General features: G+C 44.7%; 1 protein-coding gene across 1 annotated transcript; it reads left to right on the forward strand.

Annotated features, from left to right (window-relative positions):
* Positions 1-1,678: 1,678 nt before the first annotated feature.
* Positions 1,679-14,176, forward strand: LOC123444792. The gene is made up of 11 exons (XM_045121641.1): positions 1,679-1,994; positions 2,077-2,317; positions 8,491-8,638; positions 8,796-8,900; positions 9,034-9,191; positions 9,571-9,733; positions 10,347-10,483; positions 10,961-11,648; positions 11,903-12,015; positions 13,189-13,444; positions 13,550-14,176. Exons 1-11 carry the CDS (start codon positions 1,859-1,861, stop codon positions 13,868-13,870), a joined length of 2,466 nt encoding a protein of 821 aa, XP_044977576.1. The 5' UTR covers positions 1,679-1,858; the 3' UTR covers positions 13,871-14,176.
* The last annotated feature ends 112 nt before the right edge of the window (positions 14,177-14,288 follow it).

The raw sequence follows: 14,288 nt of genomic DNA on the forward strand, positions 1-14,288 counted from the left end.
CTCAGGAATAATGGTACACCAAGCTGCCTATATCCAGAAAATATTGGAGAAATTCAATATGGACAAATCCTACCCATCTAAAACTCCCATGGTGGTTCGATCTCTAGACGTAGAGAAAGATCCATTCAGACCAAGGGATGATGGTGAAGAGATTTTGGGACCCGAGGTTCCATATCTCAGTGTTGTTGGAGCGCTTATGTATCTTGCAAATTGCACAAGACCCGATATTGCATTTGCAGTAAATCTACTTGCTAGACACAGCGCAGCTCCCACCAAACGTCATTGGTCGGGAGTCAAGAATGTCTTTCGATATCTCCAAGGCACAAAGGATCTTGGTCTATACTTTCAATTCTAGGAAAAACTGGACTCTGGTATAATTGGATATACAGATGCTGGCTATTTATCTGATCCCCATAATGCCAGATCGCAGACCGGCTTTGTGTTCCTACATGGTGGAACTGCTATATCATGGAAGTCTTCGAAACAGACCCTTGTTGCAACATCTACCAATCATTCTGAAATAATTGCTTTATATGAGGCATCACGTGAATGCACGTGGCTTCGCAGAATGATAAACCACATACAACAGTCATATGAAATTGGTTCTATCGAATCACCTACCATTATCTATGAAGATAATGCGGCTTGTGTTGCACAGATGCAAACAGGATACATAAAGAGCAATGTCACTAAGCATATTGCCCCTAAGTTGTTTTATCCCTATGAACTCCAGAAGAGTGGTGAAATCAACATCTTGCAAGTCAAGTCATGTGATAATCTCGCTGATCTTTTCACAAAGTCTTTACCAGCTTCAACATTCCAGAAATACCTTCATGGAATTGGTATGCGACGGCTCCGAGATTTGCAAGAGTCAGGGGGAGTATCTTCTTGAACTGTTCCTGTTCAAAGCCTCATATTACACTCTTTTTCCCTTTATGAGTTTACTCTAGAGGTTCTCATCAAGGTTTTTAATGAGGTAATATCAACATAAGAACACATGTCATACTATCTGTTTTCCCCACCGGGGTTTTTAGAAAAAGTATATACGACATATTTATTGTCCTCTTATTCTATGAATGCATTTCATATGGAGTTAACGGAGGCAATAACCATTATATGCGGTATCATTTTCTCCTTATTTTCCCACAGGGTTTGAAGGAGTTTTAGCTGCATATACTACACCACTCCTTATATTTTTCCCACAGGGTTTTTAGAGGAGACTATTACAAGATGATGAACACGTTCAAGGACAAGTATAGATTAGGGGGAGTGTTAAAGTTTAATTAATTATGTAATTAATTAAGTTAATCCCTACTTGTAACCGCACGCACCATGCGAAAACCGACGTATGCGGGAACCGTCTTTCCCCGACATATAAAATTCATCATCAAGAATAAAGTTGACAGTTGTTTCCATTTACATCTCTCTCTCATTTTCAATCACAACAGCAACAAGCTAGACATAGGGGCGCCCCTCTGCCCACGACGTGGACTCGCTCGTTGCGGGGAAATCAGATTCGGCCTGGATAACGGCACGCCAGCAACGAGTCGGCACTGCCGATACCCCACCCGGCAGGCGGCGGCCGGCCGTCTGCCCAGTTCCCACCTCGTGGGTGGGGCCCGCGCACCACGCCTAACCACACGGCCGGCCATCTCTTCTCGCTCTCTCTCCTCCTGCTACTGCTAGAAGCGTCGTCTTCGTCGCGCTCCGCTCCGCTCCGCTGGACTGCTTGCCGCCTGCATCGAAGCGAAAACGTAAAACAACCCAGACACGGCCCTCTCCAATGGAATCCACGGAAGGTCCACGACGCCCCGCTCCCCGCCACTAGCCCACTGACCCCACCGCCACCGCCACCACCATGCTCCAGCTCCAGCTCCAGCCCCCTCGCTTCCTGCCGCTCCCTCGCTCCCGCCTCCCCGGCCGCCGCCGCCGCCACGGCCCCCCGCCCGCCCTCGCCGTCCGCTCCCAGTGGAAGCTCCCCGACGTCGACACCGGTGAGCCCCCTCCCCGAGGCCCCCGATAGGCCGTGCCCCTGCCCGTGCTCTCTCTGATCGCTGTGGGCTTGCTGTTTCGCAGATGCGGTGCAGGAGCGGGTGCGTTCGTGGCTCTCCCGGGCGCGGGGTGCGGTGGTGGGCGTCACGCAGGCGGCGCGGGAGCGTGGACAGCGCAAGGAGGAGGCCGATGGGAGGAAGAAGCAGAGGAAGGAGGAGGTGCAGGAGGAGCCGCTCGTCGCGGTGCCCGAGATCACCCTGGAGAGGCGGGTCGGCCCCGGCTGGCTCTCGCTGGACGCCATTGTCTCCATCGAGCAGTTTGCTAGGTGTGTCAAGCTACCTTGCACTTGCTCTCCTCTACGGATTAATTTGTCCTAGATGTAGAATAAGTAGCCAGATTAATTTTAGAAAATGACTACCAGTTCATCTCCTGAGTCCTGACTATCATAATAAATGATTGATTAGTTGAAGCCACAAACTGCTTTTCTCTTGGACTCAATTGACAGGACGCTCGCTTGGTGATATCATCAGGACTACTCTGAACCATGTGCTATAATAGATAGGATCATGTTAGTAGTGGTTAGAAGTTAGAACCATCTGGAATTGTAGTGTACCTGTTGCAAGAATATTAAGTCTTATCTTGAACTTGGGGGATATTTTTTCTTTCTAATCCCCCTGAAGTTCCTTTGTTCCAAACAGGCTTTTAGTGGATAAACTCAATACTACAAAATAGAAACCCTTTAAACAAATTTTGTCTTGCATTGCTGCAGCAGATAAGGAATGAGAATTTTCTGGAATACAATGGGATGAAACACGCATAGCATACGAAGCAGAAATTTCTCTGACCGAATCGATGTGAAGTTGTGAACTAACCAAGCCAGTACAAAGAGTAACCGGAAGACGTTTGCTTCCCTTGTTTAATTTTTCATATGATGTCTTGGGAATCTCAGCCACCCCATCAAAATTCCTCTCCCTGGTCTGTGAGCAAGTAACAATAAAATGGGGATCCTAATGGATTGATCAGAATGCAAATCAACCAAATTAAATAACAAAGGAAGGATCGGCAAATTGATCAAACTAATGGTCGCTGATGACTATGATGACAAAATGAGAACGTGGATCAAAATTGGTGTCGCCCAGCCCACTATGTAAGAGGTTGTGAGCGATCTTGTCTCTGGCCTTGCCGCCTCTCAGAATGCACAAGTTTCTTTGGCACTGTCTTGTCAATGACATCATATTGTAGCTCTGGGCTCATCTGCTCCCCTTTCACCTCACATATATTGTGTAGCACACAACATGATCCGGTCACGGTAGGGAGATCCGAGATCTTCATAAGTGCACGCTTTTGCAGGCACGTCCATCGTCCCTTGAGTCGTGCAAAGGCATCCATGGACACGTGACGGAGCTTCGTGACCTTCTCGTTGAATGTGTTTTGTTCTCTTGTCAGGTTTTGGTGTGTGTACGGGACGAGAAGCCAGTCCATCAGCAGTTAGCTAGAGCCGCCGACCACCCATGAGGCAATCATCATGTCGTTGTCGCCATGCTGCTGCAGAAGCGAATTGCTAAGGACCTTATCACCATTCATGCTTCCAGGCTAACCGATGCATACATCACTGAAATTGCCGTTAGGGTCTGACGACCCCCTGGAGGGTGGTGGAGTAGGAGGGCTTCTTGTTGTGCTTTGCGCCTTTGCGTGACTAGGGTTTTAGTACTTGTTGGCCCAATTTGCGGTTCGATGATTGGGATGTGGGTTGTATAGATGACCCCAACGACATCTGGCATGTTGGAGATGGCCTTAAAGCTGCCCTTGAAGATGGCGGCCTGCTCAGGCCACCAAAGAAAGCGGGGCATGAGCCTTTGGCGGATGGCGGTGCAGACCTCAAGGATGATCTTGTGGCATGTAGAAAGGCCAATACCAAAGCGGCCAGAGATGATGCAGAGGGGCTCACCGGTGGCAAGGCGCCAGATGCAGACGGCAACATGTTGGCATACATGGATGGAGGGACGGAGCGAGGTATCCTCCTTGGCGATGACGGAGCCTAGTGCATCATATATCATGTCAAAAGTGTCCAACCCATCCGGAAATGGCTGCGGAATTTGGCCTCTAGGTAGTCAGGGTTGCTGCACTGCTTCCACCACATGCCCTACCAGTGCTTTGGCCACAACTTCTGTTGTTGATGAGGTGAGATGTCAATGCCCCCAGCTCCAGCACACTGGCGGACAATCTGCTTGGACAGCCTACTAGTCCCGCTCCCATCCACTCAAGTTAGTTGAGACTCAACCTCATCTTCGTCACCATTCACAACATATTGATCATGGATTGTAGCGTCGAGGAACGTGAGTTTGTTGGCGATGGACCTCTTCTTGTTCGTGTCATTGCAGTCACCACCACCTCCATCACCTACCATGGGTTCGTCGCCTGTACCGCGTCTCCTTCCGTGCTTGGGCATCTTGCATGTGTCTTGGAGTGGGAGGAGGAGGAGATATGTTTTGGATGGATGAGAAAGGTGTTGTCTTATATTTCATTTATGTGTGGAGAAGGTGGGTGTGAGGTCGCCAAGTCGCGAGAGGAAAAAAAGAAGTAAAACATTGGTGGGAGAAGTTGATTGGTTCTAGGCGTTGCACTTCCCTTCTTGTTTCGGATGAGAAAACGTGACAAAGAAGAGAATGTATGGGTGTACACGCTAGTGCTGGAATCTGGGGAGAGTAGCAATGAAGTCAATGAGACCGTTTTGCCCCCATCGTGGTGATTGGGGGGGGCGGGGGGCAAATGATTGCCAAATTCTGATGGCGGCATGCACGTGCATCTTTGTCAACAACAACAACAAATCCTTTAGTCCCAAACAAGTTGGGGGTAAGCTAGAGGTGAAACACATAAGATCTCGCAACCAACTCATGATTCTGGCACATGGATAGCAAGCTTCCATGCACCCCTGTCCATGGCTAGTTCTCTGGTGATGCTCCAGTCCTTTAAATATGTCTTTACGGACTCCTCCCATGTCAAATTCGCTCTACCACGACCTCTTCTGACATTATCAACACGCTTTAGCCGTCCGCTATGCACTAGAGTTTCTAGAGGTCTGCGCTGAATATGCCCAAACCATCTCAGACGATGTTGGACAAGCTTCTCATCAGTCGGCACTACCCCAACTCTATCTCGTATGTCATCATTCCGGACTCCGACCTTCCTTGTGTGGCCACACATTCATCTCAACATGTGCATCTCCGCCACACCTAACTGCTACACGTGTCGCCTTTTAATCGGCCAACACCCAGCGCCATACAACATTGCGGGTCAAACCGTCGTCCTATAGAACTTGCCTTTTAGCTTTTGTGGCACTCTCTTGTCACAGCGAATGCCAAAAGCTTGGCGCCACTTAATCCATCCGGCTTTAATTCGATGGTTCACATCTTCATCGATATCCCCATCCTTCTGCAACATTGACCCTAAATATCGAAATGTGTCCTTCTGAGGCACCACCTGCCCATCGAGGCTAACCTCCACCTCCTCGTCCTCGTTCCTAGTAGTACTGAAACCACACTTCATGTTCTCGGTTTTAGTTCTACTAAGTCTAAAACCTTTTGATTCCAAGGTTTGTCTCCATAGCTCTAACTTCCTTTTGACCCCCGTCCGACTATCATCGACTAGCACCACATCGTCTGCAGAGAGCATACACCATGGGATATCCCCTTCTATATCCCTTGTGACCTCATCAATCACTAAGGCAAAAAGATAAGGGCTCACAGCCGACCCTTGGTGCAGTCCTATTTTAATCAGGAAGTCATCAGTGTTGCCATCACTTGTTTGAACACTTGTGACAACATTATCGTACATGTCCTTGATGAGGGTAATTACTTTGCTGGGACTTTGTGTTTCTCCAAGGCCCACCATATGAATTCCGCGGTATCCTATCATAGGCCTTCTCCAAGTCAATGAACACGATATGCAGGTCCTTTTGCTCCCTGTATCTTTCCATGAGTTGTCGTACCAAGAAAATGGCTTCCATGGTCGACCTCCCAAGCATGAAACCAAACTGATTTTTTATCACGCTTGTCATTCTTCTTAAACGGTGCTCAATGACTCTCTCCCATGGCTTCATTGTATGGCTCATCAGTTTAATTCCACGGTAATTAGTACACTCTGAACACCCCCCTTGTTCTTGAAGATTAGTACTAATATACTCCGCATCCATTCTTTTGGCTTCTTGTTTGCTTGAAATATGAGGTTGAAAAGCTTGGTTAGCCATGTCCCCGAGGCCTCTCCATACCTCAATGGGGATACAATCACGGCCCATCGCCTTGCCTCCTTTCATCCTTTTTAAAGCCTCCTTGACCTCCGACTCCTGGATTCGCTGCACAAAACGCCTGCTCGTATCATCGAAGGAGTCGTCCAGTTCAATGGTAGAGCTCTCCCTCTCCTCATTGAACAACTCGTCAAAGTACTCCCGCCATCTATGCTTAATCTCCTCGTTCTTCACCAGGAGCAATCTGCTTCATCCTTGATGCATTTTGATTTGGTCAACATCCAATGAGGTTTGAATTATTTTTGTCTTTTGGTAATACTAGCAAAAGGGCCCGTGCATTGCAACGGGAGAAAAAAATACCACACGCTTTTAATCTTTTTATAATCATTTTGATTTATTAAAATAATAAGCTAACTAACTAATGTAGTCAGTCCTATCCTATTTTGTTGAGAAATCAACCCGTCCATTGTTAATTCCACCATGATGAGAAATTGAGCGGGACAAGCAAAGCAAAACAAAGAGGCTACGTGAATTGATCAATGGACTGTTATCTTATTTCACTTATGGACAAACAAAGCAAAACAAAGCAAAACTGAAGGTGGTGTTCCATTCTCTGTCTCTACAACAATACAATCTTACATTCAATACATTCATTCATCAGCAAACAAACCCCCACAAAACAAAAATTCTTGTCGGTGCTTGGCACACGGTTGGAGGCATGGGGAGGGGATCTCACCAGATGATGAGTTCCTGCCGGAGGAGGGGATACGATGAGCGGAGCAAGGGTTAGGCGCCTCTATCTGGCCATAAGGAGTCGCCGTTGCCGCGCCATAACCTCGGAGTTCCCCGTGTGAGCCATGGAGGCCCGCCTCCACCTGCAAGTACTTCGCTCCGCCGTGCCTTATCCGCGCGCCGCCGCCGTTCTGCATCGAGCAGACGCATCATCCCCAGTCACTGTAGCTGTCGCGTTGATTTGATCCAGAAGCTGTGCTCGAGCGCCGAAACAGGAGCAGCAAGCGGGCAGAGGTATGGCCGCGGAGGCGGGTGGGTTGAGATCGACAAAAGTGGTGGTTGAGGTCGGCCGCGGCGGCGAGTGGTGTGGCATGGGCATAGGCCAGGGTGGACCAGGGTCGACGCGATGCGCTCGAGCGCCGCAACGGGGGCAGTGAGCGGGGAGAGGTACGGCCGCGGAGGCGGGTGGGTTGAGATCGGCAGCGGTGGCGGTTGAGGTCGGCCGCGGCGGCGAGTGGTGTGGTGGCGGCCTGGGCACAGGCCAGGGTGGCCCAGGGTCGACGGGAGGAGGCGATGCGTACGGGTATAATTTTTGCAGCGAATCGTTTTTTCCTTTTACGTTGCAGATAAATGATGGAGCACGGGTTGAATAACAAAAATTACAGGGGCTTTTTTATAAAAATGCTGCGGTGGGTTTTCCGACGGAAGCAATAGCCGCTTTATTATTAGGTATAGACTTTACAACATTTCCTGTGTTGACATGCTAATTCATGCTATGCTAATTATTTGCCAACTAGACTCCTACGCCTGCATGGTGTGTTTCTTGCGAACGCTAGGATTGTGACACATGGAAGGGGGCCTATCTGCTTAATGCTGTAGCTCCAACATGTGGGGCTGTTCGCTTGGTGTAGCTTCAAAGCAATATTCTAGTGCCACCCAACTGAACTGACAAGCATAGCCCACATGGCAGCCACATAATTTTGAACAGGGACCAATGCAACTTCATAACAGGGAGTTGGGGATATTCATCGTTATACCTGGACAGGTGGGCTATGCCTGTTAGTTCCGTAGTATCCTTAAAAGTTTCTAGTTGTTTGAGAGTTACTGGATCCCTTGAAATAGGTGTGGTCTAACTCGGTAGGTACTTTCTAGTGTTATGTTCGTCTAGAATCAGTTGGTAGATTGCGATAGGCACCTGCTATATTTTCTTTTTGAACCTGTATTGGGGGCATGGAGTATCTTCTCCTTGGCTTTTATGCTACGCAACTTGCATCATACGAGATGCAATTTACAGATAAAAATTGGGTTCGGGTATTGTTTCTGGATAGTGGTCTCGTGTTTCATGTAGGATACTGATTGGCTAATGAGAAATGGACATAAATAGTAAGATAAGAAGTCAAAAGTTTTGTTGAGTCATTTTAAATAGTGTACGGCAGAGTGAAGAATTTACAGGAGTTCCTGAGTGTCCTGGTAATTTGCTATCTTGGTTTGCATTCACGCATTCTCATGAGGTTTTTTCTTAGGTTGAATGGGTTGACTGGGAGGAAGGTGCAGAGGATCTTCAAAGCGCTTGCTCATGAACATATCCACAATGATGCTCGAAATCTTGTTGAATATTGCTGCTTCCGGTACTTGTCAAGAGATAACTCCGATTTTCATCCAAGTTTGAGGGTAAATTAGTTGCTAATTCAGCATCGATGTTGTATTGAAGTGTCAAATAATGCTCCACTTGTTTGGCAGCAGCACAAAACATTACTGCATGCTTGCTGCACTTGTTTTGTTTAGCTAGTTCTACATTGGCTAATACTTCTATATTAAATGTCTGCAGGAGCTTGCATTTCAAAGGCTTATCTTTGTGACTATGCTTGCATGGAATGATCCATACGATGAAGATAATGATCCACACTCTTCACTAGATAACTACTCTATACTGGTGAGTTTTGATTCTTCTGTTTTCTAAAAATTGTTTCGTTGTGAACGAGACCCCAATTTTTTTTATCAGATACGATTTTATTTCATGCACTACCGTGGCAAGTTTTCTAAGTTTGATATTTTTAATATGGTAGGGAAGACTTGTTGGAGAAGATGCCTTTGTCCGAATTGCTCCTGCTGTGGTAGGAGTTGCTGATGCTTCAACAGCTCATCATCTCTTTAGGGCCCTTGTTGGCACTGAAAAGGGACTCTCATTGGATCTGTGGACAACATACCTTGGTGAACTTATAAAGTAAGACTGCCTCTGTGGACAACACACATGTAGCAGATTTGAACTGAGTATATATCTCTGCTTAAGTCTCAAGTTGCAGGAAGTGTATTTTTAACTTTACTTTAGGCTCCTAGTATGCTATACCTCTTTCATTTGATCTATACTACAGATATTTGTCCAACCGCATGATTGGTAGGTGTTGGTGAGTCGTATTCTAGAAATGTCAGTCTTGCTTACATTTTGTAAGACATGAGCCCATATCGTGAGCTTTTGTTCACCAATTTGAACTGCTAATATGGTTCATGATTTGATCTCTCTGTCATATTCTCATGCTGAGTATGCATTAAATATTTGGATGTTCTGTGTTAATTAATATGTGTTACAATGTGCATTGTACAAGGGTTCATCATGGGAGGCAAACACATAAGATTGGAGATAATTTTCTGTCTGACGAGCAAGTTCTGTGCATAGGCTCTAGTAGAAAGAGGCCTGTTCTAAAATGGGAGCAGAATACTGCATGGCCCGGACACTTAACCTTGACCAACAAGGCACTCTATTTTGAGGTATGGATTCCTACTCAAAATATTTGTTACTTGTTTGGAGAAAGAATACTATTTTTTGAAGACATACATATTTATTGTTGCTATCCTAATACATGGCAAGCATTTTCATGATTTAATTCACTCTAAAGTTTTCTGGGTTATAATATGAAAAATAGTAGGGCATGCTATCTGTTAGTATTTCTGCAGTAACGTTTGAACTTCGAGTTTTTTTTCCTAAAGCGAGACCATGCAGGATAGCTGCATGTATATTATATAAGAGAAAAGATTTAGAAGATAGCAGTATGACAGACCAAGAGATCGTAAACAAAATGATCTCACCAGCTGAAAGGCCCCTGCCTAGTTCATATCTGTGAACAGAGATAAATTGCTTATAAGTAGAACTTAACCCCCCCCCCCCACACACACACACACACTCACCCACACACCCACACACACATAATATAATTCATATATAAGAGAAGGAGAAGAAGAAGAAGAAAGGAGAAGTTTTTTCAGTCATTTAATTTATGTTTCTTTGTCCCGCGTAACAAATCTACTGGATGTCATTTTGAAACTTCACAAACTATGATTGACCTTTGGCCTGACGACTTCACTTTTGCATTGATATTGACAGGCCATTGGACTGGCAGGTATGAAGAAACCATTGAGGCTTGACCTTACAGACCATAATTCAAGGATTGAAAAGGCAAAGGTTGGGCCATTTGGGTCCAGGTTATTTGACTCTGCTGTATCTGTTTCATCTGGTTCAGCGTAAGTATGACCGATAACTCCCTACGATGTCAGTTTCCTGTGTGCACATGTTTTTTCACTGCTATCTGTAATTTGATAGGATGACGCCCAGGTCATCGATTATTGCCAGGTTGTTTTGGGTGCAAGCATAACAACAGTACATAATATTAGCTATTTAACCCGCCTGACCATTGCTAGTGTTCATAAGTTGTAACAATGCGTATGTATGGCAAGCATGTTACATGTAATTCGTTGATGCAGGGAGAAGCACCACATTACTCGGGAGGTCCTATTACTAGTTTCCATAACTCATTCATTATTTGTTAGCATTTCCCTAGGAGAGCAATCATCTTAAGCACTTGCACCTGCATCTATCATCCATGGCTTTATGGCTGCACATTTGTACTGTAGTCATAGAAGCATATTATCCATGCTATTTGATCTTAGTCATATAACACAGCTACAGTGATTTTGTGCTAACGAATTAATTGTTTACAGGTCAGATGAGTGGACATTAGAGTTTGTTGATTTTGGCGGAGAATTGAGACGAGATGTATGGCTTGCCTTCATCAATGAAATTATTTCTGTTTATAGGTTCATTCGTGAATATGGACCAAGCGATGATGATCCAACCATTCATCATGTATATGGTGCCCACAGAGGCAAGAAAAGGGCTGTTAGTAGTGCAACAAACAGTATTGCTAGGCTTCAATCTCTGCAATTCATACGTAGATTACACGAGGACCCAGCTAAGTTAGTACAGTTCTCCTATCTATCGGGTGCACCTTTTGGTGATATTGTTCTTCAGACCCTAGCAGTGAGGTTCTGGGGTGGGTCACTGATTACAAACTCTAAAATGGCAAATGAAAGATCACTTCAAAGGCATAAACATTCAGAAGGCTCATCTAGTGGTCGCTCACAGGTTTTCGACATAGACGGTAGTGTGTACTTAGGCAAGTGGATGACGTCTCCAAGCTGGGCATCAAGCCATTCAGTCAGTTTTTGGAAAGGCTCTTCAGTCAAGCATGGTGTAATATTAAGTAAATCCTTAGTTGTAGCTGATAAAAATCTTGTAGAGAAGGCGATGGTTGTCTGTAAGGAGAAGAGCAAAGTAGTTGACAAGACACATGCTACAATTGTTGCTGCTACGGTCGAAGGTATTCCAAGCAATATTGACCTCTTCAAGGTAAAATGGTTTCTCCAGTCAAGCTGCTTACTATGATATATCTAATGGATATGTTATACGTGATTGCCTAATATGTAGTTCCAATTCTATGCTTATTTTCAAAATCAGATTCCTCTTCTTCTTTCCTCAAATATAGTGGACAAATAATATGTTTACTTTCATTGAGAAAGCATGTCTGGCCAGAAAATCCATGTCTCAGTATATGTTTATATTATGGTAAATCATTGTAACATCTGTCTTATTTTCTGGGTCAGGAACTTGTACTTCCCTTCGCAATAATGGCTGAAAAATTCAACAAACTTAAACGCTGGGAGAATCCCCGTTCAACCATTTGTTTTCTACTGTTAGTTTATACTGTTATTTTCAGGTAAGCCAGTTTTCTCTAGTGAGTTGAATTTTTAGTTACTGAGGATTTTGTGTGTGCCTTTGGAAGAGGTGAGGAGAGGTCTGTGGTAGAAGATGGTTTTCCTTAGTCAAGCAGTGATCACATTTTACATTATGATGCCAGAGCTGGTTTAATTTGTAGTCCTAGGAGATAGGGATGCAAAAGAATGCAACACCAAAGCACTTTTATACAGTAAGACGAATTGCAAATTATCTTACCAGTTTATCGTATTGGCGTACTATAAGATGATACTCCTACTTGACAAAGTTGTATACCATCTTTGCATAATTGTCCTATTATGGGGGAAAGTCCTATTCTACTGCCGAGCTCAAATGAACAGTAAATTCGAAATAAATGGAAACGTACTAAAAAATTCTGAACTTTTTTGGTGGCAAACATTGACAATTTTTCTGGATGCTTGCAAAATTTCATCATGAAAGAACATTCGTGGAAGTCGTGGCAAAAATAGCAAAATCAGCACTCCAAATGCTTTTGAAAATAGCACTTCTGGAGTATCGATCTTGTTTTTTTTGCCATGACTTCCACAAATGTTCTTTCATGATGAAATTTTGAAAGAATCTAGAAATTTTGTCAATGATTGGCACAAAAAAATCGATGATTTTCCTTAGTCAGGAAGTGATCATATTTTACATTTTGCTGTCAGAGCTGGTTTAATTTGTAGTCCTAGGAGATAGGGATGCAAAAGAATGCACACCAAAGCACTGTTATACAGTAAGGTGAATTGCAAATTATCTTACCAGTTTATCGTATTGGCTTACTATAGGATGATACTGTGACAAAGTTGTATGCCATCTTTGCATAATCGTCCTATTATGGGGTTCTACAAGGTAATAGATGGCCCTTTCAATTTCTTCAGAGGAGAATTTGTGCTAGTTCACACATTTTCCTATAGAGACAATTTTCAAAGTACACCGCTGCAGGTGGAACTGTATTTGAGGCAATTGGGTATTTAGATTTATATGGGTCAAAATCTAGTCCAAAGAATTGATAGCATGGCTTGCTCATGAGTCATGTTGTACCATTTCCTGGTTCCTTTGCCTGTTTGTTATTTATTTTTCCAACTATGGATTGATGGCATCCAAGATTATACATATGCTTAGTTATAACATCCGAGGCTTTTATTATGATCTGTAGGAACATGCTCTTTTATATATTTCCATTTACCTTGATGGCGATGGCCCTTTCCATGCTTGCCCTGAAAGGGCTGAGAGAACAAGGTCGGCTGGGTAGGTCTTTTGGCAAAGTGACAATACGGGATCAACCACCTTCCAACACAATCCAGAAGATCGTAGCTCTCAAAGAGGCAATGGCCTCGGTCGAAAATTCTCTGCAGCACCTCAATGTCTCTCTTCTGAAGATGCGCACAATCTTCTTAGCAGGCCAACCTGAGGTACGCTTGAATAAGTTTTATTAGTGCTCAAGTAATACTGACCAAAGGGCAAGTAAACCAGCTCACAGGTATGTTGATATATAATGTCCTTGATCTGTTTGACAGGTTACAACTCAGCTTGCCCTCATTCTTCTAGCATCCTCTGCAGTTCTTCTCGTGGTTCCTTTCAGATACATTCTTGCCGTCTCTACCCTTGATCTATTCACGAGGGAGCTAGAGTTCCGGAGAGAAATGGTGGCGGCATTCAAAAGCTTGGTGAAGGAGCGATGGGAGTCGATACACGCTGCCCCTGTGATCGTGCTGCCATACGAGGGCGACGATAACAGCAACAAGGCGCTCCCCGCAAAAGCTTCCAGGCAGACAGAATCGGAAGACGTGCAAGACCAACGTAGTGACATCTATGTGAATGGAATCCGCCCTTCATGATATTTGTAGTGTGAGGCGTTGTGTTGTAATGTACAGTTTTTTGTACAGTTGTAGTAAGATGTACATAACAGCCGGGATGTCCAATTAGGTATAGCTCACACCGAATGGTATGGATTTATTTGTAGTATCATCTCTCGGCATGGGCTTGCTAGAAGATGGGTGGGACTAGAATTCCATATTTCCTCGAGAGGTTAGGAGTACACATAGTAAATTCAGCCACACTAGCGGCACTCTTCTTCTAGCTTGTTCAAGGGAGAGATTAGATTATTTGCCACACTTTACTAAGGCTTTGATGATTTCGCCCCAGGGTTGCCTCGATGATGTGTGGACCGCCGTACAGAACATCGTACTGTGTCAAATCTGGATATCCATGAGAAGTGAACACAACAACACATTTCTCCATATTTTTAAGAGAAAA

The sequence above is a fragment of the Hordeum vulgare genome, chromosome 3H, assembly GCF_904849725.1.
Source record: "Hordeum vulgare subsp. vulgare chromosome 3H, MorexV3_pseudomolecules_assembly, whole genome shotgun sequence".
Lineage (NCBI taxonomy): Eukaryota > Viridiplantae > Streptophyta > Magnoliopsida > Poales > Poaceae > Hordeum > Hordeum vulgare.

Coding starts and splice junctions, on each gene's coding strand:
- LOC123444792 (XM_045121641.1), top strand. CDS start 1,859: ATGCTCCAGCTCCAGCTCCAGCCCCCTCGCTTCCTGCCGCTCCCTCGC. Junction 9,734..10,346: donor ACAAGGCACTCTATTTTGAG/GTATGGATTCCT, acceptor TGATATTGACAG/GCCATTGGACTGGCAGGTAT. Junction 11,649..11,902: donor GCAATATTGACCTCTTCAAG/GTAAAATGGTTT, acceptor TTTCTGGGTCAG/GAACTTGTACTTCCCTTCGC.